Here is a 26001-nt window from a genome sequence, read left to right as displayed (position 1 = left end):
ATATTACCTAATGTTCACATATATTTCCTATGTTTGCCATTCGGTTTCATCACTTTGAGTTTTAAATTCTGATTTATAAATTTATTAAAGTAACATTAGATGCAATTTATTGCCCGCTAGTAAATCATTAACAACATGTTCTGCAACCTGAAACACGATCGAACTGCAATTTTTCTAGATGTTTATTCGGGGGATTAATAAAAATAAAATAAATACGTGTCATTTGTACAATTAGTTTTAGTGTTTTCCGATTTTATTACAGGCTAGCTTTAAGTAGGTTAACATTTTAAAAGGACTAGCACAAGGAGTAATAGCAATCCTCTCAGCTCAGCGTATATAAATATTGCGTATTTGTAGGCATATATATATTTGCATTATATATATTATAAGGTTTTCTCGTAAGGAGTGGGCGAATACTTGGCGTTGTTGGAGTTGTTAGCTAATTAGTTAAGGGCGGGAGCAAGTGAGCTAGTAAAAAAAATTAAATTAATTATACAAAACAATTAAATACATTTTATAAAAGTACAAACATGTTCCTGCGATCTGATGGGTATTTTGCTTTGTTCATGCTTAAACATTATGATTCTGTTCGTTTTTTGTCGCTTGCGTTGCGTCCCTTTCGATACGGCTTTGCTTTGTCATGTGTTGTGGGCAGCTGCTCTGTCACGGCAGCTGCCCAACCCCTTCCCCGCGAGCCACCCACCAGATGTCCAATTCAATTCTTTAAAATAAACCTACACCTCGGAGGGCCCTCTAACGTGTTAAAACTAAGTGAACACCTCTGAGGTGCTTTCATCTATTTTACAAAACTAAAATAGCATCTAAAAGGCGCTTCCTTAAGTTCTTAGTAATAAATGCACACCCGCAAGGCGTTTCGTTAGCTCCTATAAAATGCAGTGCACAGTGCACAGGACACACTCTTAGGCGCTTTTTAAAATTATACAAATGAACCTGGAGCCTTAAAGGCGCCTTCTTTAAGTTATAAAAGTTACAAGTACACCTTGAAGTCGGTCTTTTTGATTTAAGAAACTGCGCTCACGCCACAAGGGCTGTGCATGAATTAAAAACACATTAAAGAACCCCTCGACAATGCTCCCTCAGTTGCCTAAAATTATAAATACACCTTGAAGGCGCTCCAGCCGTGGAAGCACTTGGTAAACCGGCGGGACTCCTTGTTCTTCATAGTGAGGAAGAGCTTCCTCGGCCTCTCCGGCTGCTTGATCCGCATGTGCTGGATGTACACCTGGGCGGACTTGTAGGCCAGCTTCACCTCCACCTCGCTGCAGCGCGGCCCCATCCACAGGAAGACGTGCTCGCCGTTGTCCAGGATCATTATGTCGTCGTCGGCGAGATCGTCCTGGCAAAAGTCGGCGCACTTCTCGGCCACCGTGTAGTAGCCGCGCTCGTTGGAGCACCGGAACAGCCGCGTGTAGTCCATGTACTCCGCGTCCGTGTCGTAGGGCTTGCGCCCGCCCAGCGCCACCCAGAAGAAGTTCTCCGGCTCGTCGCCCTCGTTGAGAATCTGTGAAAGAGGGTTTGGTAAGTGGTCAAAGAAGATCTCACTTGTTGAGCAAACACCTACCTGCAGACTAACCCAGGGTGAGTTGAACATCTGCTCGGCAATATCCTGGACCAGCTTGGCCTCCTCGTTGCAGGCTTTGCTGCCTATCCAGACATAGACAATCCCCGACTGCGAGTCGTCCTCCGTTTCAAATGGCACATGGAGAATATAGCTGAAATGAGAATAATAGCAAATATTTCATAAGCCAACGAATACATATACTGCAACAAATGACTCAAGGTGCTCCCACATACAATGTTTAGTTTTGTCTATCTTTTAACAAAGTACTATGACATACATATCTCTAAAGCCTTTAGGAATTTCAAAGTTATGATAAGGCAAGAAAGTGGGTTCCGTGGGCTGGTATTTCCGAAGTTAACAAGACTCAAGAGAACTTAAAGCCCAGCCATACTCACCAGAAGGCCGAGTTGAGATGCACTGCATCCGGATTGATTTGGATAAGGCGCGTGGTCAAGGCACCGCCGTTCGATCGGAGGTGGAAGAACTCCACGGGCGACTTGCCCTTCGGCGTGAGCGCCTTGTCCTTCCGCTTGCCGGTGTGGATGATAAACTTGCGCTTGAAGTGCGACATGAACTTGAGGTTCTCCTGCTGCTGGAAAATCCGCACCACCTCCAGTTCCTCGCCGAACATAGCCTTGAATTTCTTCTGCAGCGTGAAGGTAAACGTGAGCCAGCCCATGTTGCCGGCATTGCGTCCCTGCCAGAAGTAGACGACGCACTGGATCTCATCCTCTGGCTGATTGTTGGCGCTGGACTTGCTGTCATCTGCGGCTGGGTTGGCGCCGTCTTCAGGGCCATTTTCCGGCTCCTCAATGGGTATGCAATAGCGGCACAGGAACACGTAGCATTCGCCGGTGTAGAATCGACCCAACTCCTCCTCCGGCAGCCGGACAAACTTCTTGTTCTCCAGCACAAAGGCCTCCATCATCTCCAGGTCGTAGTTCCACTCCTCCTCCAGCTGTTCCGCCTCTGCCAGGGGCATGGCCGACTGCCGGGGCATGAACAAGGCGGCCAGGTCCGTGCGCGTCTCCTGCTGCCGGGCCCATTGTGTGAGATTTGCCCCCGTCTTGGCCACCGACTTGGCTGTCCGTGTGAAGTCCACGGCCATAACCTCGTCCCAGCCAGCGAATTTGGTGCGGAAGATCTGCATTTCATTGCCCTCGGGCACACGCATCACCAGCGCATAGTCCGGGCGATCCATCATGTTGAAGAGCTCCCGGCTCAACTTGACGGCGGCCGCTCGGACCAATCTCGTCGACTTCTTGCCAAACCAAACGAACAGATCTGTGTAGCAATCGAGTATATAGACGTGTTTGCTGTTCAGCAGGGTATGGCAGAGCTTCTGCTCAGGTAACTCCACTTGCGGCAGCTCCAGATACCCCATGCCCAGTTGCACCTGGTAGAGGCGGGGCTGCACCGGCTGATAGTCCTCTGGAACGTGCTCCTTCGGCGGCTCAGCGGCGGCTCCCTCCTCCGGCGTCATGTCGAGTCCCTGCCAGAACTCCGGACTCTCTTCGCCCTGCCGCTCCAGCTGGATCTCACATTTGTTTTTCCGCTCCGTTTTGCTAATCTTTTCCGCCATTAGTCTGGCCTTGGAGTTCAGCGTGTTCTTTGATCTCTCGCCCAGCCAAATATAAATGTGGCTGCCCAAGTCCAGGACGAAGGCGTGCCGGGGATCCAGGGAAGTGACCAAAGGAGCCACAGGCTCCAGATGAATAGTGGCGCCATAGGCATGCACCAAATACAACCTGGTGATATGTATCATCTCCTCTATGGTATAGAAACCAGTGGCCGTCCGCCCGCCTTCGATGTAGATGACTTCCGTTTCGAATAGGGCCAGAAACTCTTCGGACTCGTCGCCCTGCTCCTCGCGAATTGTGCGACAACGCGCGCCCAGAAAGTTTCTCAGGTTCACTGCATGAATGGCAGCGCAGGCACGTTTATCCAGAGTGGCTTCGTTGCCGATCCAAAAGTATATCTCCCAATCGAGCAGGCCCAGATCGTCGAACTTGGTCTTGAGGACTATGTAGCAATCTCCCTCGTAGAATTTTCCATGCACCACCTCCTCAATTTTGTTGGGCAGGAAGTTCTCGATCTCCCAGATGGTCAGGCCCGGCAGCTGGCCATCGTCCTTCTCGAAGAACTTGGAGTAGTCCAGTTGCGGCTTCTCCAGCGACTCGTCCCACCTTTTCGGCTTTAGGGACTCTGGCTTGCCGTCCTCGGGCAGAGCACCCGCCTCGTTGTCCTTGTCTTTGGCCACATCCTTCATGCCCTTAAGCACCTTGGCAGCATCCTGATCGCCCTCGCTGCGCGGACCGCGCCTCAAGCGGATCTTCCTTGCCGTCGAATCCTTGGGCGTGGCCGACGATGGCATTGATGGGGGCACGGCAGCGCCAGCCAAACGCAGCTGGGTTTGCAAACTAAAATCTATGTTGTAGAACTCCAGGCTGGTGGCTTTACTCGCCTCACTTGGCTTGGGGGGCATCACTAGGTCCGGATTGTTGCGCAAGTCCAGTTGATCCAATCCCTCGAGCAGGTGAATGGCATCCGGCAGGGTTATCAGCCGGTTACAGCTCAGGTTGAGCTGTTTCAGAGCACCGCATCGGCAGAGGCCCTCGGGCACCATTTCCAGCAGATTGTTGGCCGCCGAAAAGACCTCCAGAGCACCCAGTTTGCCAATGCCCGAGGGTATGCCCTCGAAATTCAGCTTATTGTCGTTAACCAGCAATCGCCGCAGCTTGGGCAGTTTGCAGAGGGCGGCGGGCAGGGCCACCAGTTGATTCCGCGATAGATTGAGCGACTCCAGGCGCTGCCACAGCTCCACGCCGGCACTCAGCTCGCTGAGCTCGTTGTCGCTCAGATTCAGTCGCACCAAAGTGACCACATTGTACACGCAGTCGGGCAGCTTGGGCAGCGAATTGTGCGATAGGTCCAGCTCGCAGAGATTGGCCAGGCTGTCCAGGCTGGTGGGAAAGTTGAGGAGCGTGCGCTGCGTGCCGCTCATCTTTAGGACCTCCAGGCTCTGCAGCGAGGGCAGCTGGCGCAGTTGGAACAGTTCGAGCGGATTGTGCGAAAGGTCGAGCGTTTTCAGGTTGATCAGACGTCGCGTCTGCGGTGGCAATGTCTCCAGACGATTGTGCGACAGATCCAGAAAGAGCAGATCCGTGAGATGGATGAACAGCGGCGTGGGTATGGTCTCAATCTGATTGTTGCTCAGGTTGAGCACGATCAGGTTCTTGGCCCGCTCCAGGCCCTCGGGCACCTCCTTCAGCTTGTTGTGCGACAGGTCGAGGGTGGTCAGCTCCTCCAGGTGGAACAGTTCCGGCGGAATGCCGCTGTTCTTCAGCTTGTTGTGCCGCAGGTCGAGGGAACGCAGGCAGGTCAGCTCCGTCAGCTCGCCGAAGATCTTCTCCAGGCGGTTGTGGTTCAGCGACAGGTGCTCCAGCTTCTGCAGATGACCCAGTTCCTCGGGAATCTCCGCCAGCTGCGTGCGATCCAGTGTGAGCCACTGCACCCGCGACATCTGTCGCATGGAGCTGGGGAATGTTGCCTACAATCGAATCGATCATGTTTCAGGATTATCTCTGGCACCGGAGTTATGACTAATGCCCCAGGTTTTTTGTGTTTTCGTGTGTGTGCTTTTCGGTGACCTGTTTTTTTGCTTTTTTCTTCTTTTTTTTAGAACCCGAACCCGTTCCCCCTCTCCGAAAACACAACAACACTGCGGGCGGATTATGTTTGCTGTACTTACGCTGAAATCATTTTTCGTAAAGTCCACACCGCGCACGAACGGCAGCACGCTCATTTTGACCACATAAAATGTTATATTTGTTATATATTTCGGGCTCAAGCTGCTGGCCCTGTTTTTCGTTTCTTCTTCTTTATTTTGTTTTTTTTTTGCACTAAAAAAAGAAGAAGACTAGCTGGTGACCGTCCGCCACTCGGCCATGCAAACGGCTTGACAGCGCGACGCCCTTGTGTATGCAGCACGCCGACCTGGTCACACTGATCGCATTTGCCAACACTGGAGTGTTGGAAATCAAAGGCGGCACACCCGCGTCTCTTTCGATAGTTGTGGACTCATTGCAGTTTAAACATTTGCTCACGGGAATTACGCCTTTTGTGGTCTTTGTAATGTTAAAAAAAATGTAAATATTCAAGCCTCAGTTTTTTGTGCTACCAAAAAGGGTTTTGTTTGTTTAAAAGGTTCTTTTGCACGTCTGCTAACTGATTGGCCTTCACTGTTAAAAGCTGTGTGACCGTTTATGGCGAACTACTTTCGATTTTTAAATTTAACTGAAAGTGGAAAAGCATTTAATTCATGAATAAAAGAAACGTCAGTTCTGAAATACAAACAAACAGAATACAAGCTCTTTCATTTCGTATAATTAGCAGAAACAATTGAAAATTTGAAAATGAAATATATTAAGTTTTTTCTCACAATTAAACTCAATATGAAAAGAAATTTGTAGGTAAAAAGAAATAAGTTCAGTCCTTTTTAGTGCATCTTGTCCCGTTGCAGCCGGTCACACTGCTGGGGGTTCGGTTTTTTCGGAGGTCCTTTTCGTCCTGCGAAAAAAACAGCATAATCTAGAGGGTGTGACCAAATTGAACGACACGAAATTTTCATACTTTGCCCAGTCTTCGGAATGTAAAGGTCCTTGCTCGTGTGTTGTGTTGCGTTTTCTCCGAAATTGCAAAAACAAGAAATCACATCTCTCAATTTATTCGAACATTACAAGCCTGATTGCATCGCAAGTGCTGGATACGAAAAATAGTACTCGATTTAACGCGAAAAGGCCGAAAGTCTGACAACTGAAGACGAAAAAGTGCAGCAAAAAGTAATAATTTCAAATTTCTGCCGAGTGACTTCCTTGGGCTTTGTTTGTTGTGGAAAATTGTGTACCCCCGAAAAAAGGGAGTGATTTTATTTGGCGTTCCCTCGTCACTAGTTTAAATGCCAAATAGTTGGCGAATTTAATTTATGCCGTTACTCCCGCTGTGCGCTTGTGTGTGTGTGTGTCTGAGTGTTATTGTAGCATTTGTCGTTGCGTAGCAAACGCATTTTGCACTTCGTTGGTGTGCCAGTGTGTGTGGGCGGGGGCGTCGCAAGAGAGGGCAGGGGGCGGGGCAGCGGAAAGTGGGCGCAGCAATTACGAGAGAACTGCCAACAGGAACAGGGATAAGGAAGAGGAAGAGGAAGCAGCAGGAGCAGGCCGAAGCAAAGCCAGAGCAAACTTTTAATCAATAGATATACAAACGCACGCGCAGCCGCGTTGCCGTTACTCGCACACTCGCCTCTTTGAGCCCTCTCCTTCTCGTTGTCGCGGTTGTTGTTGTTGCTGCATTGTTGGACAAAACGAACCAGGAAGAGGAAGACAAGTGAACAAAATTGCTATTGCGCTGGGCAGCATCGTTCGTCCTCAATCAAATCGTGTGAAAACCGGAGTTAGGAGCAGTTAACAAAATGAGAAGGCACCTGCGTTCGCGGCGTTAAGTTCTTTAACGTAGAACATACACTCGAATGCATCGGCCGGCAATCCCAGTAGTTTGTTTTTTAATTAAAAAGAGCCCGCAAGTGTGGGGGCAACCTACTTATTGAGCAATTAAGGCCATGCCCACGCATGCACGCCCACATGTGTATGTATGTGTGTGTACATGCAGGAGCCGTTATTTCGAGTATGCCGAAAAGTGGGGTTAAAATCGCCATCGCAGATCCCTACAGAGCAAGGGGAAGAAGAAGAAAAGAAGATTTCCTTTGCATACTTAAGGGAGCTTATAAACTATCGGTCATATAAAGTGGTCAACGCATTAAGGGGTTTTGGGTTCATTTTTAAAAGTATGCGTATGCGGTTGCAGCGTGCTGCTTGTGCGGCATCGAAATTGTAAAATAAAACCATAAACGCCTATACATACAAGGCCTAGTATGGCAGCGATACAAATCTTTAAGTCAATAAAATCACTTTCACGTGAATAGGAAATCGCATAACGAGTGTCTGTTCGTACTTCTTATAAAGTATATTGAAACTGATTATTAGTTGTGTCGGTCCGCCCAATTAACCTGCAGAACTTGAGGACTGCAACAGCTTGAGAACTCTTATGGAATACATTGATTATATTTATGTTAATCAACAACAATTGGCCACGCCCACATGTATTTCTAACAAAACCAAAATTTTTGGTATCTTCTAATCTGTTTTGAACATATCAACATTATTTTATGGGAAAAGTTATCTATATATCGTTCTGCTCAAAAGCGACTCCATCAGGTATGCTACATGTTTTATGGAACGCTATCCTTTTGCTTGTTTTTTAAAAAATGTTTATTATTGTTATAACTAGTAGCGTAGTTAGCGTTTGCTAACACACATCTAACTAATTAATTCAATTTTACAGTGTTAGAACTCTAATCTGCTGGAAGAGCTAGGCGTATAAAGGTTAAACCCTTATCTGTCGCAAGTAAAATCTTGCTAAAGAGCACTGTGGCTTTAGAATTGATTAAAAGTGTTTTCGAAAAACCCAAAGAAAATCCGGACAGATTACTTTGAGATGCTGAAACCTTAAGATAGTGAATCGGGCTGCAAGCTTTTTGAACGTTAAGCAACAACCCAAGCCTTCGGTGCCTCAGAAAATATAAGTTAATTAGGAAACGTGCACTTCTGGTTACTTAATATCCTTTCTCCCCACCCACTTCCTTCGCCCTCCTCCAGTGCACGGCAATTTGGATTCGGTGTCAAGAGGTTAGAAAACTCAGGCCCGTGAGCACGTAGCAGGAAAACGCCAGCAACGAGGGAAGGAAATCGCCAGGAGCAACAAAGGACAGGAAGAGCAGGCACACATTCCGATTCCAAAGGGGGACAGCCGTTGGACAGCAGGCTAGGATGGGCGACTATCACGAGTTCACGGACCAGTACAAGGTGCCGGTGATAGCGAAGCTTCTCCACGCCCTGCCCCACTACAACATCACGTTCCACAAGATCAACAGCACGTTCCGGCCCAACGATGAGATCTACCTGGAGGTGAGAGAACTATGTATAACCAACGACTTGTAAGCCATCTCTCAAACAATGAGATAGTCATGGAGTTATTATAACTTGCAATACATGTTTTAAAGTACATTTTATAGCCCGATGCCTCGAAATTATATTAAACAATAACGAGACTTCTGTTGGCACTGACCTTTAAATTGGCATAGGTCCGATTTCTCCTCCGCACAGGTGGAAAAACCTACCGATGTGTTTTGTAAACCGAGAGATTTTGACAATGAATCTTCGAACTAAGGAAGTGTAGTTATTTGTTGTAAACAATCTAACAGTATTATTTTAAATCGTGTTTTTTCTTTACCTTGCTAAGGTAATACATATAATACAACTTGCACTATGGGTAAATTAAAAACCCTTTAAAAGACCAAAAATAAATACGCCTAGTTGACTTGTTTTTAACCACTGCTTTTCCTCGATCCCTCCTACAGAGCCTGGGCATCTTGGGCTCTGTTCCGGCTGCCCTGCTGATCGTGTCGCTGCTGGGACTGCTCTTCTATCTGATGACCCGCTGCTGCGACCGGAAGCCCCGGCCAGCCCACTCGATCACCAGCCTGAAGGTGGCCCTGTCCATTGTGACGGTCATGTGCTGTGCGGCGATCGGACTGGGACTGTATGGCAACGACGATCTGCACAACGGACTGCTGGAGGTGCTGACGGCGGGCAGGAAAGTGGACAACCTGGTCACCACCATTCGCAACCAGACGCACATCCTCGAGAACACGCTGACGAATCGCATAAGGCCGCAGCTGGTGGAACTGGCGGACATCTTCGATCAGCCGGTGTCGAATCAAACGGCTCTCTCCAAGCTCTTTGTGTCGCTCAATATAGTCCAGGGAAATGTTACTTTGGCCACCAATGCGGCCAGCGATATCCGACGACCCCTGATGGGCATCTCCATGACGCACTTCCTCACGGTATGCCCTTGTCGTAGACCAAAAATGATGAGTACCAAATACCACTTTGCAATCCCCATTAGCGTGGCGACCAATGGGAACTGATCCGCTGGCCGGGCACGGTGGCCACACTGGCCCTGCTCCTTGTCCTGTGCGCCGTGCTGCTGGTGGGCGTGGCCCGGCACTCGCGCTGCGCCCTAATCTTATTCAGCGTCTGCGGCCTGTTAGCCGTCACCGGTTCCTGGCTGATGTCCGGTCTGTATCTCTCGTCCTCGGTGGCCGTCGGTGACCTGTGCATCTCGCCAGCGGACTTCCTCGTGTCCACGGCACCCCGGGACCTGCCCACAAACGTCCTGCTGCACTACACCCAATGCGAGCCGGGCCACACGAACCCGTTCACGCAGCGGCTGAGGGAATCGCAGAACTCGCTAAACAATGCACGCAGTGCCATGGCCACGGTGATGAAGATATCACTAGTGCTCTTCAAATCCTCGGGTCTGCAGCCAAAGCTGGGTGCCGTGAATGCAGATCTGAACAGCAGCGAGAGATTGCTGACCCAGCTGACGGCCCTGGTGGACTGCAAGGCGGTGCATCACAATTTCCTGGCCGCCGCCCGTGGCCTGTGCGAGGGAGGACTCCTGGGACTGGTCCTAATGCTGATAGCCAGCTTCATAGCGGCCATTTTGCTGACCATCATGGTGTGGGTAGACTCGCACACGTGGATCTACATACGGAAGCGGAACGACTACGCCCAGGTGGATGAGCCATCGTACATCTCGCATCCGGCACCGCAGAATCACCAGCAGATGATGAACGCCGCCAGGACGCTGCCGCGGAACCATAATGGGTATGTTCTAGAAGATCCTCCATAGACGACCCGTCCCGCCGCCCGATTCCCGCCTCCATTCTCTCGATCTCTCTCTCTCTGTTCTCTCTCGTCCCTCTGCTCTCTGTTTCCTCTGCTCTTGCGCCATATCTGACATTGCAGGCACTTCAGCCCGCCAGTGATCAGCGGCTCCCACACGCTCCAGCATCCCAGCAAGCGGCAGCAGCACGAGATGATGGCCCACGCCCACATCCAGCAGAACATGCGCGCCATGGGCACACACACGCTGGGCCGGCTGCCGTCGCACAACCACAGCCCCACCCACATGACCGGTAAGTGGGCACCCGCACCACCCACTCCCGGGAGTCAAATCTCGACTCTCGAATCTCGAACCACACGCCCACTTCTCTATCTGACTTTGCACTGGGAGAAAAGGCGGGAGTACAATGCAGTACCAAAATGGACTAAAGGAATTTTTTTAAATATGTTAAAATTGATGGGGATTCAGGGTTGTCCTGAGTAAATTAAAAAACAAATTACAAATTAAACAAATCAAGAAGTCTTAATACTTAAGATGAGTGCTGCAGCGACCGTTTTATATATAGAGATAAAATATTCATTAACAACTAAATTGGAAAATGAACATGAAATTGTAGAAGGCGCCTTCTCTCCCAGTGTTTGTTTACATATCTATATCAATCTTTGTACCCGTATGTGTATAAAACCCGGAGACCAAATTGAGCTGGCAATTGAACAGGACTTGCAAGGAAATCGCGTTTGCAGTAGAACTATAATTAACCATAATTCTGTGAAACGGGTATAACCGTAAAAATAGTTGGATATTTAAGGCTTTGCCGATTTTGAAAACGCATAACCGACACCCAACCGATTCGTAACCGGTTCAGCTACTTCTTGCTGCCAATATACCGCTCACTTCGCTCTCATTATGTACGTTTCTTCTATACAATCTCATTCCATGCCAAACGCCCGCGCCCATCCAACGCTCCATATAACCACCATGACCATCTTCACCGCCACCACCATTTATGCGTCGACATCCTGCATCCTGCATCCGCATCCGCATCCAACTCCACATCCTTCGCCCAACCCGCGCCTATTGCTAATCGTTGTGTGTGTGTGCATTTTTGTAGGTCCCAATAATGGTAAATATGCAACCCTAAGCAAACAATGCAAGACATTGGAAGCGAATGACTTTTACTGAAAACCGTCGCCACCCCCCGCAGCAGCAGCAGTCGCAGTAGCAGCAAACGCCGCCGCCAACATGCCGCCGACCACGCAGGCCGCCCAACAACAGCAGCAGGCACAGCAGCAGCAACAGCAGCAACAACAGCAGGCTCAGCAGCAACTGGGAGGACCCCAGCCAATCTACTGCCATCATCCGCACCAGCATCCGCACCCCCATCCGCACCAGCACCCACACTCGCATTCCGCCGCCGCCGTGGCCGCTGCAGTGCAGCACCAGCACGCGATCTACCACCAGCAGCAGCAGCAGGCGCAGCAATATGGCACCTACACCACGTCCGCCCACCATGCCCCGCACCACTTGGGGCCGAGCCAGAGCCAGATCTACCAGCAGATCCCGGCCCATTTGGCGCCCCAACTGGCGGCCAATGGGAATCCGCACTCCATATACCAGCCGCTGGTCGCCGTCAGCCAGGGCTCCATCTATGTATCCAACCTGGCCACGATGCGGCGGCAGAACAGCCAGGGTGGTCCGCAGATACCGGCGCACCAGCACCCGCCCAGCTTGCATCCGCAGCAGCAGCAGCCGCCGCCGCCCTCGCAGCAGCAGCAGCAGCTGCATCAGCTCAAGTCGCCGCAGCAACACCAGCAGCAGTTGCAGCAGCAACAGCAGCAACAGCAGCACCAGCAACACCACCAGCAGCATCAGCAGCAACAGCAGCAACACCACCAGCAGCAGCAGCTGCAGCAAAACGAATCGGATGTCATACCCATCAGCACGGCCATGGACGGCGCCATTTACGATCGGGACAAGCAGATCTACAAGTGCTCCACCTTGCGGCAGGGCGGCAAGTTCGACCCCAAGTACAAGCCATCGATACTCAACTGCCCGCTGCCGGAGATCCCCAAGGACGCCGAGCAGCCCAAGGTGGAGTCCATCTACGAGCAGCGCCAGCAGGCCCACCACCAAAACTACTCCAAGTAGGTGTTGCGGGGCTCCTAACCCGAGTGCCAATCAGGGGAACTCGAGTTCCCGGCGTGGCTGCGCTAGCCATGGTTAGAGTGCGATCCACGAAAGCTCGAATTCCACGAATATTCTACTTACTAAATTTAAAAATGGCCAAACTTGCGTAGTAACTCATACATAATATAACTATTTTCTATTTTTGTGTACTATATTACACTACATTGTTGTCCATGTTCGTGAGAAATTGTTAGTTTCTTACCCAAAACTATTTAGAAACTCTTAATAGCAATTGTTTTTTTGATTTGGTCCTACATTACCACTTAACTTTTGGTTTATAACACTCATGCAAATGAAAATATAATACATTTCATAGAAGTTACTTTTATTTCCTTAACCAGTAGCCTGTTTAGAAAGTGGTTTCAGTTTTTAAAACCAATTAAGTGTGGTATAGTACCTGAATACTGTATTTTTGATATATTATATTGATACAATTATACTTTTAACAAAATGTTAATATGTGTAACTATCTAAAATATTATTTCGCTTGTCATTTTGGTTTGATAGTCCAAGAATTCGTGCAGTAATTTTAGTTCATAGCATTGATACAATTGGCAATATCCTTTTGAGCTATTTAATCCGAAATATTGTTTTACCCCTGTTTTTATTTGCTGTTAAGTAGCTAAGTATGCTTTGGCAAAGTTCATTCCTAAGCAGTCCCTTGTTGGACTTTAGACTGCGATTATTCGATAAGCAAGCCTTATAGAGGTATAGCTCTAACGATCTCACCAACTTTGTCTAGGACCCTGCAGCGGCCGCCGATGAAGTTGCCGCCGCAGATGAAGGCGATTCCGCCGCCACGCATTGGAACGCCCACCTCGCCGCCACCGCCCGTCGCCCAGCCGCTGGGCGAGGCCAACGGAGGAGTGCCGTCGGGCCTCCAGAACGGAGGAGGCAGTGGAGGAGGCGGATCAGGAGGCAACGCCAACGAGGACACCTCGCTGCCGCCGCCGCCGCTGGAGGCGCAAGCGGAGGCAACCAAGGGTCGAATGGGGCCAGGAGCTGGACCAGGAGCGGCAGCCAATGGCAAGGTCCTGCACAACGGCGGAGGCGGTGGGGGCGTGGCCGGCGGCGGCGGAGGAGCGGTGGACGACGACGATGACCTGCCGCCGCCACCGCCAGCGATAACTGACGAGAGCAACTATGCGGTGACGGAGCTGTAAGATGGACGGGACCGAAGAGGATGAAAAAGGGAACGAAAACCAGCAAAAGGCAGGCAAAAAACCAAAAACGAGACAGGAATTGGTCAGGACTCGAGTTCGGGGCGTCTTCCCACAACTCGGATGTAGGATAGATACTGTTTATCGGTGGGAACCGACGGAACCGGGGTACTGGGACTATGGAGTGCTGGAGCGACGAGTGTTCCTTCTTGATTTGTTGCATTTAACGTATCGTAGCGAAATCGTATCCTAGACCGGAGTCCTGCTTTTCGACTTTTGTACATACTGCACACTGGACTCTATCCGCGTATCCGGGCAACCAGAAGGATGCGGATGCAGCGGAGGTGAGCACACGGATACTAGACACGCACAGACGACAGACAGACGGACGGACATGTAACATATATCAGCGATCTATTACTTATATATAGATATATATATCCATTTAGGACACACGGTTATTCCTTTTTGATAATAGCATATTTTTACCAATTTTAATGCGCTAAATTGTCAGAAAGAAACAGTTTTACGGGGGCTAACTTATTGTATTATACGACATTATCTACGGAAACATATAAGCTGTATACCCCTGCAACCGAGGAGGGGAAAACCGAACGATACCGCACTGGAAACGAAGACCGACGCAGAGCCTACAACCAACTACCACCAAGTAATGAAAACCGAATCCGGATCGTAGCCATAAGTTCCAGAATCGAACTGTAGCAGAAACGTTAGCAAAGATTTTTAGGCGCTGGTCGGGAGTCAATTTTAAGTAGACAGCGGGCCACTGAATGGGTGGGCAGGGGCGGGGCAGGTTCTTAGGTGGTTTTCGGAGACTTACACCCGTGGCCGGGTTGCAGGAGAGCCGCATCCAAGCGAAAGCGGCACCAGAGTCTCCTTTTGCACACTTTCAAGCGACTTTCGAAATGGATTCTCAGCTCGCTTCCTTCTAGAAGCCATTACACTCTATTAAATTCTTGTAGCTCCTACAAATGCACTTTTAAGATTGATTCAATATGTGATATATCCCGAACTCTAGTCCTTCAAACTTCCGAGAAGCCCTAAAAAGTAATGCTCAAGATTGGGGTTTACGTTTTTTTGTAGTAATTATCATCGTCTAACATCACCTTCAAAGGCCTAAGTTCCTGACTGATTGCATTTATACCTACTACTCCTAAATAAATGTGTGTAGAGCGCCCGGCAAAGGCGCAGAAGAGCCATTCCTCAGTTTACGTTGTAAGAAAGTCGAACCGATATGACCTCGAGTATGCCAAACGTATATAGTTAGGGGCGACTAGCACCCAAGGACCCGAAGTACTGCTACTGTTAGGAGCCCAGACGAACCCCAAGAGCTGCCCGCGCCACAGCCATTCAGGAGGATCCCCGCTTAGTGCTCGACCCTGCTCTGGGTCTGGGTTGTGCTGCGGACGATTCCCGAACTCCTGGTCCGCTGGAGGGCGTGGAGCCGGGGACCAGGACCAGGATCGTCCGGGACTGGCGGGCTAAATCGGTCGAGGATTTGAGCCCGCAATTTTATTGTGTATCTAACCTAAGCTTAACATGGAATGCATTTATTAAACCTAATCGTAAACCGATATATGTAGATATAGTGGGCTATCTGTATATTTAGTAGCTAAACGAAGGCGTTCGTAGTACTGGCGCAAACAGTAGCCAGACAGGTGGGAGACGACAGTCGACTTGGCGTGGAACCGATAGCAATATGAAACTGACACAAAGTACTGCCCAGAAACCGAAACGAACAAAGTAGTCACAAGTGACAGCCGATCAGCCGATCAGCCGAACTACAGAGTTATATAGACGTATACACACAAGCGACATATACACAAATAGGTATTATAATAACATAGTTGTAGACAAGACACTTAGCCTATCGACAGCCATATACACCAGCAACACCCAGCAAGTATAATCGAAGCGTTTTGGAGGGCTCCCGGGGCCAACCAACTAGTCGAGCCCCGGCACTGCCCCACAGCGAAGTTCTCAGCATTTACCGACCTAGCCTAGTACACACCTACCACACCTACGACCCCCCTTGAAAAGATCAATTGTAAGATACCAGCAATCGGGTCGAGTCGAGATCGAAAATCACGCAATCGCCAACAAGGACATTTTTAAAGTAAACATGTAAAGACGGTGTAAAGAGAAACGAATCGGAGCAAACTAACCAGTTTTTTATTCGCTTATTATACACTTACCAGTTATGAGAGCCACACAACCAGACGAGGCCTCCCAGGGTCCTGGAAGCCCAGGCGAATGGCATCCTTTAAGGATCCCAAGGCCCTACAGTCGGTGGGAAACGCGACAGTGCGAGCCCGGAACCCTGGGAGGCGCCGCCTTGGCATCGGAGCTTCGAGCCCAGGTCGAAACTCCCTCAACACGCATATATAAATATAACACATTTAGCTCGTAATATATTTCTGTGTTAAATGTTGTCATCGTACGCGTTGTAGTTATTACAAAAGAATCCCCAAAACCGAGACGAACTCAGAATGCGGGAACTCAGAGTCCGAGAGGCGGGCTAAGCGAGACCCAGGAATATTCGCGTTTTTTTTCGACGGCCCACGGCAGCGGCAGCAGGGCAGTAGGATCGAGTTGTACAACATATATAATATATATTTAAATATAGTATGCATAGTTAATGAAAATGTAAGGAGCAGAGGCAAGGTCGAAGCGCTTAGTGGCATCTTGATTAACGATTAAACCCAAAAGGAACGACAAAGCTAGTTCTAGCGAATCGTAGGGGCAGTTTGGAAGCTCTCGTAAGAGGGCCGAAACACAAAGATCTACTGGGTGAGTTCCAGAAAGCGCGCTTGCCCCGCCCAGCTTCTGGGAACTGTTTCGAAAAGCGGGAACCCAAATTCCGGAACGAAAAGTATTTTATGCGCAAACCGAAGTGAATCGGGTAATTTAAAGAACCGAGGTTCCCGGGAAACGAAGGGGGATTTCTTTCAAAAGCAAACAGCGGCAAAGTAAAACGCTAAAAAATCCAACAAAAATATTAAATAAAAATATAAAATTTAATTGCATTAGTTAGATGGAGAAAGCTGTTTTTTAATGGGAGCCACTGAGAGACGCAAATCCAGGTAGGTTGGGTCGGGCTCATGACCAAATTATGGGCGCCACGCTCTTGGATAAGCCAGGACGCACTCAAGAACACACGCCCTTCTTTCTAATTATTTCACATTTTATTTGTATAGTTTCATTTAAGTGCTTCATATTTGTGCAGTTTTCCTTATAGCAGCAAATTGTATAATAAATATATTTTGTTATTAAGTGTATACTTTTGTTTTAATTTCTTCAATTTGTTGTCACCTAGCTTCTTAAGAAATAAGAATAGCGCAATTTATTGCTTCGCACAATTGAACAACGAACAATTGCCTACTTAATATGTCTCTCAAAGGTACTTGCATCTGAATAAAAATTACAAATAGACACAAAAAATTAATACAATATTACAAATAATAAAAGTGGAACGGGCGACTTCTTTCTGATCATAAACATCAACAATGGTGGGAGTAAAGTATACGCGTATAAGGTAAAATAATATAATATATAGTAGAGATATATAAAAGATCATAGGAATAGCAATATAAATATACATAAAAGCAATTAAATTGGATTTTGCGTTATCATCGGTTCGGGCGAAAAACCATCTTTGGAATTGTTTAGTTCTCGATTTTCTTTTTAAGTAGGGGAGTGGAAATGAAGCCTTCTATGTGTGTATGTGGTAAATCTGTTCACCTTCGACTACGAATTGTTAGGCCTTGTTTGATATTGCTGCTTTTAAGGCCTCTCCCACTGTGAAATCCATTTTGCTGGCTCTGCCTTGATCTAAATGTTTCCTCTGTTTCCGCTGCTCCTCTATAGGTATAGAATTGTTACACTCTTGTTAATTATTGTTAATTGCACTGTTGGCGGCGGCCCCGAGCTCGGGAACGCTGGAGGAGGCGGCACTGCTCTGGCTGACGGTGCGGCCGTGGTCCACATGGTTTTGGGTGGGCGCAGAGGCCGTTGCCGGTGCTCCCGCTCCCGGAGCTCCTGATCCCGTTGCCTCCGCGGCCGGGGGCGTGGCTTCGTCCGATCCGGATCCGGAGGAAACCGTTCCGGGCACGGGCTCCACTGTGGGAAAGACGGGCGGCGACGAGGGCGCGCCCACGGGCGTCTGCACCATGGGCGTGGGTGGCGAACGATTCGCTGGCAACTGATGGGCAGTGGCTCCGGTCATCTGCATGTGGTACCTTTGAAAAGATAGATTCGTTCATTCATAGCTATACAACGTGTGGCGTGCTTTCAAAACTGACTTGTAAATATTTTCGGTGCTCTCAACCACGCCTTGTGTTAGATTGAGACTGCGCCCCTTAATGCCCGACTCCTTGGCCGGCGGTGACCACCAGTTGAAGACGCGCCCCACCACGGGAACATGCCTCAGGATGCCCTCCTGCCAGAGCTTCTCCTCCGACTCCCGCTGCAGATCGGCGGTGACCGCCTCAATGCCCTAAAAAACAAATCAAATTATAAGTGGTACACGGATCCCGCACAAGCGAACTGGCGAACCTTCTTCACAATCTCCGACATGGTGTCCAGCACCCGCGAGTTCTCCTGCACGCTCTTGCCCACCGTCACCACCAAGTCCAGCAGCTCCTCGACCTCCGTTTCGTGGGTAACCATGCCGAATCGCACACAAATCAGGCCGTCGGTGCCCTCGCCCAGGGAGAAGGCATTGTCCGTGGACTTCAGGGCCTCCACCAAATCAATGTTGAGCTTGTTCAGCTCGGTCTTAGCCTGGTCCGTCAGCAGGGACTCCCAGCCCTCGGGCACGAAGCGAACGCCGCCCATGCCTGCCCATTCGGGCAGCGGGACAAGGCGCAGCACCTCGCTGCGCTCCACCAGGTGGATGAATCGCGCCTTGTGCTTGATCGTCGCCCGCAGGATGTCTACGTGCGCCTCCAAGCTCTGGGCGAAGCTCTCCAGGTTTTCGGAGCTCGGAGGCTGCTCGCCCAAGCCCAGTTCCAGCGGACAGTAGCGAATGCAGCTACCATGAGTCGGATGCTCTATCACCTCGAAGTCAAACTGAAAGTATATGGGCGATTTGGATACATAGTACATGTATGCATAATCAATTTGGTCTACTGCTTACATTGGGACAGTCGCGCTGCAGTATCTGACCCAGCCAGGAGTTGAGGCGGTCGAAGTAGGAAGCATTGTTGATCTTTTCCAGCGGCCGGAGACCCTCGGCCGTTTCTCGCTCAGCAGCAGAGGCGGCGGCGGCGGACGAGCCGCTGCCCCCCAGTGGAATGGTGGTACTGCCATCGAACTGGTAGGCGACCACAGGGGCGGCGGCATCGAAGAGCGCCTGGACATCGAAGGGACTCTGAATGATGTCCGACAAACAGGCGCCGGTCTGCGCTCCAGGCGTGTGGCTCAGCACACGGATACCCTCGCACTTGGAGGCGATCTCGAAGAGGATACTGCACGTCTGGAAGGCGACGTGCAGGCGCTCTGCAATCGACTTGCGGCCCAGGGCCTGCAGACTGGTCCACAGGGACAGGGCGTTGAGGCGACGCGACAGGATGGGATCGGACTCGAAGGCACTCAGCGCGCTGTTTTGCAGCGGACGGTGCAGCAGGACGATGGGCAGACTGGGCACGCCCAACCAGCTGCCCAAGTTCAGGGCCATCGAGTGCAGCACCTCCTCCACATGGCCCTGGCTCTGGGCGCAGACCAGGGCGGCCAGGCCGTGGCCACTGGCGTGCAGCCACATGTTGTGCGCCTTGCACACGTCCCGCAGCCGGAGCAGGTTGTCCACATAGCCGCACAGCGAGGCCCCAATGTCGGCGACCACCAGCAGCGGCGTCCTGTTGTTGCCCACATCCAGCTGGATTTGCTTCTGCAGCAGCGCCACATCCATCGTCCCGTACTGACTGTGCTCCGGTATGATCTTGATCGCCTCCAGCGGTATGCCCAGCTGCCGACAGGCGTACTGCAGCCTCACCGGCGTCGTGTTCTCCGATATATAGAACGTGGGCTGGGCCAGAGCCGGTATGCCGCCCTCCAAGTAACCCGGACACCTGGCCACAATGGCAAGTCGCACCGTGCGCAGCACTGCGTCCGCGTTGTCCGCGTGGAAGCTGCTCGCCGGATGGGCAAAGTGGAACAACGTGCCCAACCATCGGGTGGCGTCTCCGGAAATGCTATTGGTCACCCGGAGCAGCTGCTGGCGGTCCAAGTGCGACAGATAGGCAACGATGCTGTGCGAGATGAGGGCCAAATGGGAGACGTCATCTAGGGCGGGCAGCGGAAACTCGGGATCGTCATCGCTGTCCGTGTAGGAGACCAATTGCTCCAGGGACTTGAGGATGTCGGAGGGCACTCGGTGCTCGGCCGGCAGTAGATCCTCGAACCTGGTAAGCCGCCGCTCCCGTTCCTGTTCCCCCTGCTCCTCCTCCTCATCCTCGTCGTCGTCGTGCTCGCGATGCTCTTGGGGATTGGGATTCGGTCTGGGTTTCTCTGGCGTGGACGACACCTTGACGTTCTCCAAGCGCTGCAGCACCTGCGAGGAGCGCAGCTCCAGCTCGGCCAGGCCGGATCGAATCTACATGGTTGGATGTGAAATGGTTCAAGTGGGCTGGGTAAACAACGGAGCTCCAGAAGTTGACGTGTCTTCCGTCGTCGTCAGCAAAAACGGAAGAAAAAAAGAGAGAACACTCACACTGGAGGCGGCGATTTCGGCCACCGCTGGCGTCGATTGGCCCGGATCCGGCTCCTGATCCACCGCCGGACTCTGGCCGGGATCGTCCTCCGATCTGCCAGCCGCTGACATGGTTTCAATGCGCTCTAAATCGCTTTTAACTTTATCTTCAAATAATTGTTTTCGTTTCGAGCCACTGCGTCTGTGTGTGTGTCGAGTGTGAGCGCGAGGGGTGCGGGAGTGTGTGCGTGAGGAGTGGTGTGACCGTCGCGCGACTACTTAAGCGACGATGTGGTGGCGGAACTAGTTCGCGGGTTTTTTTAAATCGAACGATTTGTGGTGTCCTTAGTGGTGTCCGGCTATCGACATTTATAGTTACAAAGTTATTTTAATTTTACCAAGCTACATTAAAAAATAAATTAACCAGCTCGTTGTCTTTACTACTTAGCAGTTCAGCTTAATTTGCGATTTGGGCACCCATGACTTTTATTTGATTCTGATTTGGTTCTCCACTTGTTCAATTTGATCACTGATCTCTGTTTTACTTTAAGTTTCGCAGACTTGGATGTTGGAAGATCGGCCAAACTTTAAGTAATCTCAGCTCAGGCTTAGTTGGCACAAACCATAAAACAACATACATATCGTGAGTTCCTAAGATGTGGCAGACGCCAATATTTAATTTATTTATTTGTTAAAATTTTATTCTAAGTAGCGTGTTCTAAGATTTGAGTTCTATTGCCAAACCCGTCCACTTGGAGGTGACCCAAAATAGGTGTTGGTATATACCGAAATATATCAGCTTACCTTGCAAGCGGTCCCACTCAACAGTGCTGTAAGAAAATCGCGCGAATAGAGATGGAAACATCGACTGGCCTGCCAAACATCGATCCACCTCTAGTGCATGAGTGTGGAATTTGTTAAACAAAACCGAAACGCGGACAAACTATATTTATGTAATAAAGGCAGCGCCGAAGAGTTGTGAGCAGTCCACGAGCACGACGCACTTCCTAGGCGAACGCACCGCTCTGTCGACGGCAATTTAAGTGCAACTGGCTCCGTCGTTGATTCGTTTAGCTCAGCTCGGCTCGTCGAAAACAAAACCTATTCCCAAATCCGCCTCCGATTACTCTGTGTGTGTGTTGCTCTTTCCGCCGAAAAGTAAAATCAAATAAAAAACAACGCACACACACGCGCGAGCGAGCCAACAGAAGCGAAGAAGAAGAGCAGACGCCAGCCAAACAGGCCAACAAATAAGTGCAAGCCGAATATCCGCGCAGACAGGGGAGCAGAACTAGTCGGCAAATAATTAGGGGAGCCCGAAAAGACCGCGAAAAGTGCAGAAAGAGGGGGAACTCTTTCTTTTCACCGCCGAAAGAAACCAGAAGCCTTGTTATCGATTTTGTTCGAGGGGAGGGTGTGCGTGTGTGTGTGCGAAGCGCGCCCGCGTGCGGGTGTGTGTGCTCTCGGCGCGTTATCAAAAACAACAACAATAGGCTGCGAAGTAACAGCAAAAGCAGAGCCCAGCAAGAGGAAGAGATCCTTAGCCGGTTGCAAATCGCGCCATCCCACTCGCACCGCGCTCAATCGCGGAAATCGGATCGTGGTCGATTTATCGAATTAATCGGCCCCAACCCCCTGCCCGTGAACGAGTACCAAAACGAGGAAAACACCAGAGTCCACTTGTTTCAAATGATTTCGCTGCTGCAAATGAAATTCCATGCGCTTTTGTTGCTGCTATCAAAAGTCTGGACATGTATCTGCTTCATGTTCAATCGCCAAGTGCGAGCTGTAAGTACGGGAACGAGCCGAAGGAAGGGGCTGAATAGCCCTGCCCACGCCTATCAAAGCCCAAAATAGTTTTTATTTTTACCCGCCCGAAGCCCTGAGACACTGAAACACTGAAATAGTTCTTAACCCGCTCCCGCAATCGGCGTCCAAGTACTACTGCCCAGAATAATAATAATAAAAGCCGCCGCCGCAGTGATAAGACTTCTAGCCACAGTCCGCCCCCGCTAAGTGCACTTGCCGTATAGAGTCGAACGAACACGTTAAACAGTGCCATTGAAAAAGAAAAAAAAACAGAAAAATTATAACGATTTAATGCAGGTGGTTTCGGCTCCTAAAGTAATCTGGTTTGCATTATCTTATCAGAAAAGCGTTTATTTCATCACCTAAAGATGGCCCTAGCAGTAAATGTGATTGATTTCCTCTAAATACGGAGGGTTTCCTTTGTTTCTTCGTTCTTAAACGGAAAATCTTTGATGATCTTACGGCTCCGTGTAGCCCTTGGCCTTAGCCAGAGATGCCTGTCTGGAAGTTAGCCTTATCAATGCTTTCCGGCACACGTTTAATGGGCTTGTTCTACGCCAACCCGTTCCCCCACAAGTGCACTCCCCTGCTGCTCACCCATCCGCCTTATCGGCGCACCGCCTTTGAGCCCTCCCCGGTGCCGGCATTTTTGGCCCGAAATAGTGACGCGGCAGAAGCAGCGACCTTCGACCTCCCCCTGGTTTTCGTTTCATGCACACCCATGTAGATCTGACCCAGCAGCATAACCTCACAGCTGAAAAGTACCCAATGACACAAGCATACGTTGCTCCAATCGAATGATGTAGGACACCATGCAAGATTAGTAGATGTAGTTCGATGCAGTTGTATCTCCGTTGAGATCTCCCGCACCTGCAACACCTCCTCGCACCTTAGCCCCGGGAGAGTAGAGACCTAGTGAGCCCATTGCATAAGCCCCATGCTGAATGCCTTTCAAGTACTGCTCCGTTGATTGTGCATTAACTTTCTCAGTTTATCCAGTATCAACCGGTTAAATATGAACTCTTCCCGCTGTCGCCCGTTTCGCGCCACCGCCTGAGCCTGGTGCAGCGAAAGACCCTCGTCCTGGACCTGGACGAGACGCTCATCCACTCCCACCACAATGCGATGCCCCGGAACACGGTGAAGCCGGGCACGCCGCACGACTTCACCGTGAAAGTGACCATCGATCGGAATCCAGTGCGCTTCTTCGTGCACAAGCGACCGCATGTGGACTACTTCCTGGATGTGGTGAGTTCTCGAAGGCAGTCCGTGTGATCCGGGACTCATGTACTTCTCGATTTTGACGCAGGTCTCGCAGTGGTACGACCTGGTGGTCTTCACGGCCAGCATGGAGATCTACGGAGCGGCGGTGGCGGACAAGCTGGACAACGGCCGGAACATTCTCCGGAGGCGCTACTACAGACAGCACTGCACGCCCGACTACGGATCCTATACCAAAGACCTGTCGGCCATCTGCAGTGATTTAAATAGGGTAAGGTTGGGGAGCCTAGAGAGGCCTAAATCTGCAGTTAGGACTTGACAGAAAATGTAATAAAATATTAGTATAGTATTATTAAGGTATTAGTATTAAGGTGCACTTATAAACTAGATGGTAACAGCCACTAGGATTGTTCTGTTCCTTTCACAAATAACTTATTTAAACTCAATAGCAGACGTGCCTATTCGAGTATTTAGTATTCGGGGGGCTTAAAAATACCTTCTAAAGTACACTTGTAAGTTAGAAATGCACTAAGCAGCTACCAGGTGGTTCTGATCCCCTTTTCCTTTCAATATCTTACTTAGAGTGCAATAAGAAATGGTTCTCAAAAGTTGTTGGTTATTTTTTTTTGTCATAAAACCCTTTTCCGTGCTTCCGGTGGGTTTTTATTTCTCTATCATATAGAAGGTTTCCTATTAGCCAATCCAACTACACATTCGATTGGCCCATTCCTTCGCTAATGGTTTCGAATTCCTTGCAGATATTCATCATTGACAACTCGCCCGGGGCCTACCGCTGCTTCCCCAACAATGCCATACCCATCAAGAGTTGGTTCTCGGACCCGATGGACACGGCGCTGCTGTCGCTGCTGCCCATGCTGGATGCGCTGAGGTTCACGAACGACGTGAGATCGGTGCTGTCGCGGAACCTGCACCTGCACCGCCTCTGGTAGCAGGTGGGCCGCCTGTCGCTAGTGTAGTTTATCTGTTTAGAAGGAGGAGGAGGAGGAGGAGGAGCCTCGTAGGCCAGCGGAGCGGGGAGGAGGCGGAGGAGGATGCCTTCTGAAATTAACAACAAACATGGTGGTGCTGTGACACATTAACGAATTTTTTCATTATTATTATTACGTTTACCATTCAAGTCAGAGGAGCGAGGAGTGGAAAAGAGGAGTGGAGGAGTTACACACAGAGATAATAGAGAAAGTGGAGGAGAGATTTGGAGGTCTGCAAACCGACGATTGTTTCTTTTTGTGTATTATGATTAACTGTTTTGTAACAACCTAATTATACATGCATATTTGTCGGTATGTGTAGACCAGCTATTTTTACTTTTACGATTATTACATTTTTTTTGTATTTTTGTATTCTTTGAAAATTTTCGTTTGTTCTTTGTGCGTGTATATTTTGATTAATATCAAATGGAAACTCTTGAACACAGTATATATATATAGATACGAGAGACAGTGAAGTAAACAACAGTAAGAACAAATTTGTCAAGTTATATATCATATTATTATAAATTAAATCTAAGGCCACTTACAACAGAGTCTTGTAACTTGTAATTTCTATGCCCATGATTACAATTAGTTATTATAAACTGAAATTGTTTTCTATGAAGATGACAAGGCGAAGCAAAATACTTATAATTATACAAGTTAGTTGACTACGAAACTTTCCTGGACATCATTATTATGGATAATTATTAAATGTAACCGATTCTGTACAGAATTATATTTGTTCTGCCCTCGTTTCCTGTACAAAACTAAACGGACGGAGAACTTTCGAGTTTCATTGCTTGCAAACCAAACAACTCTTTTCTAAGGATAGGATTTTTGTCTTTCGAGGGAGTTATATATATTTATACATATATATATGAATCTACACCTAAGCAACAACCAACAACTATGAACTACTATTAAAGTAAACGACAACAAGAGCAACAAGCAAGCGAGTAAGGCAAAAGTTATATTTTGTAAGGCGAGCCAAGGCAATGAGCACTAAAATCGCATTATTCTGATCGGATCGGACTAATGACGAGCCGCAGACTGGGACAGATGTATGTAGGGAGTTCGGAGAGCCAAATCACTAATTATACGAGAACCGAGTTAGTCTGAGAATTGGGAAACCGAGGCACATCATGCGAGGCATCACAGGATATCCAGGATTCAGGAGAGCAGCAAATGGGCTGAAGGCGGAAAGGAAAGAGAGCGTCACGAGTGAAATCTGCTTCCATAGTTAATGTTATCTCCAAAGCGTAATACCACACTCTAAATCTAGACTAACCAACAGAAGCTTGCACACGCCCTACCCTACCTTCTGCCCCACCCCTATCCAATTGTTCTTTTATCGTATTGTAAATCTACAACAATCACTATTTGTTTATTTATTGCGAGGAAACGAGAATAATACGTGTATGCGATGTTGTTAATTTTAAGTAGTTTGTAGACAATTTGTTAAAAGGAAACGTAAGTGAAATAAATGAGAAAGGGAACACAAGAGCAGAAAAAGAATTACAAAAATACAACAAAATCTAG

General features: G+C 49.2%; 4 protein-coding genes across 8 annotated transcripts; 2 read left to right on the top strand and 2 right to left on the bottom strand.

Annotated features, from left to right (window-relative positions):
• Nucleotides 1–231: 231 nt before the first annotated feature.
• Nucleotides 232–5524, bottom strand: LOC108027546 (protein flightless-1). 2 transcript variants are annotated; one of them, XR_007763355.1, is made up of 5 exons: nt 5334–5524; nt 1978–5132; nt 1583–1733; nt 531–1522; nt 232–468 (listed from the first exon to the last, which is right to left on the bottom strand). XR_007763355.1 is itself a non-coding variant. In XM_017098999.3 (4 exons), the coding sequence occupies exons 1-4, from the start codon at nt 5385–5387 to the stop codon at nt 1112–1114; spliced, it is 3771 nt and encodes a 1256-aa protein (XP_016954488.1). In that variant the 5' UTR covers nt 5388–5524; the 3' UTR covers nt 232–1111. The 2 variants fall into 2 exon arrangements, 1 of the variants encoding a protein (XP_016954488.1); XM_017098999.3 differs by having other exon boundaries at nt 232–1522.
• A 570-nt stretch (nt 5525–6094) lies between these two features.
• On the top strand, nt 6095–14179 carry LOC108027543 (protein tweety). 3 transcript variants are annotated; one of them, XM_017098994.3, is made up of 8 exons: nt 6095–6239; nt 8293–8601; nt 9054–9539; nt 9602–10365; nt 10507–10676; nt 11496–11507; nt 11589–12528; nt 13314–14179. In XM_017098994.3, exons 2-8 carry the CDS (start codon nt 8464–8466, stop codon nt 13732–13734), a joined length of 2931 nt encoding a protein of 976 aa, XP_016954483.1. In that variant the 5' UTR covers nt 6095–6239; nt 8293–8463; the 3' UTR covers nt 13735–14179. The 3 variants fall into 3 exon arrangements, with proteins under 3 accessions (XP_016954483.1, XP_016954482.1, XP_016954484.1); XM_017098993.3 differs by having other exon boundaries at nt 6096–6423; XM_017098995.3 differs by lacking the exon at nt 13314–14179 and having other exon boundaries at nt 6101–6423; nt 11496–11675.
• Nucleotides 14180–16915: 2736 nt separating this feature from the next.
• On the bottom strand, nt 16916–20870 carry LOC108027544 (pyridoxal-dependent decarboxylase domain-containing protein 1). Its single transcript, XM_017098996.3, has 5 exons — nt 20462–20870; nt 18890–20344; nt 18307–18822; nt 18054–18247; nt 16916–17990 (listed from the first exon to the last, which is right to left on the bottom strand). The coding sequence occupies exons 1-5, from the start codon at nt 20570–20572 to the stop codon at nt 17642–17644; spliced, it is 2625 nt and encodes an 874-aa protein (XP_016954485.1). The 5' UTR covers nt 20573–20870; the 3' UTR covers nt 16916–17641.
• Nucleotides 20871–21303: 433 nt separating this feature from the next.
• On the top strand, nt 21304–25195 carry LOC108027545 (CTD nuclear envelope phosphatase 1 homolog). Of its 2 annotated transcripts, none has more exons than XM_017098998.3 (4): nt 21304–22228; nt 23249–23497; nt 23559–23741; nt 24229–25195. In XM_017098998.3, the coding sequence occupies exons 1-4, from the start codon at nt 22130–22132 to the stop codon at nt 24418–24420; spliced, it is 723 nt and encodes a 240-aa protein (XP_016954487.1). In that variant the 5' UTR covers nt 21304–22129; the 3' UTR covers nt 24421–25195. The 2 variants fall into 2 exon arrangements, with proteins under 2 accessions (XP_016954487.1, XP_016954486.1); XM_017098997.3 differs by having other exon boundaries at nt 23240–23497.
• The last annotated feature ends 806 nt before the right edge of the window (nt 25196–26001 follow it).

Source organism: Drosophila biarmipes, chromosome X (assembly GCF_025231255.1).
Source record: "Drosophila biarmipes strain raj3 chromosome X, RU_DBia_V1.1, whole genome shotgun sequence".
NCBI lineage: Eukaryota > Metazoa > Arthropoda > Insecta > Diptera > Drosophilidae > Drosophila > Drosophila biarmipes.
This window is presented reverse-complemented; position numbering and strand designations above follow the sequence as displayed.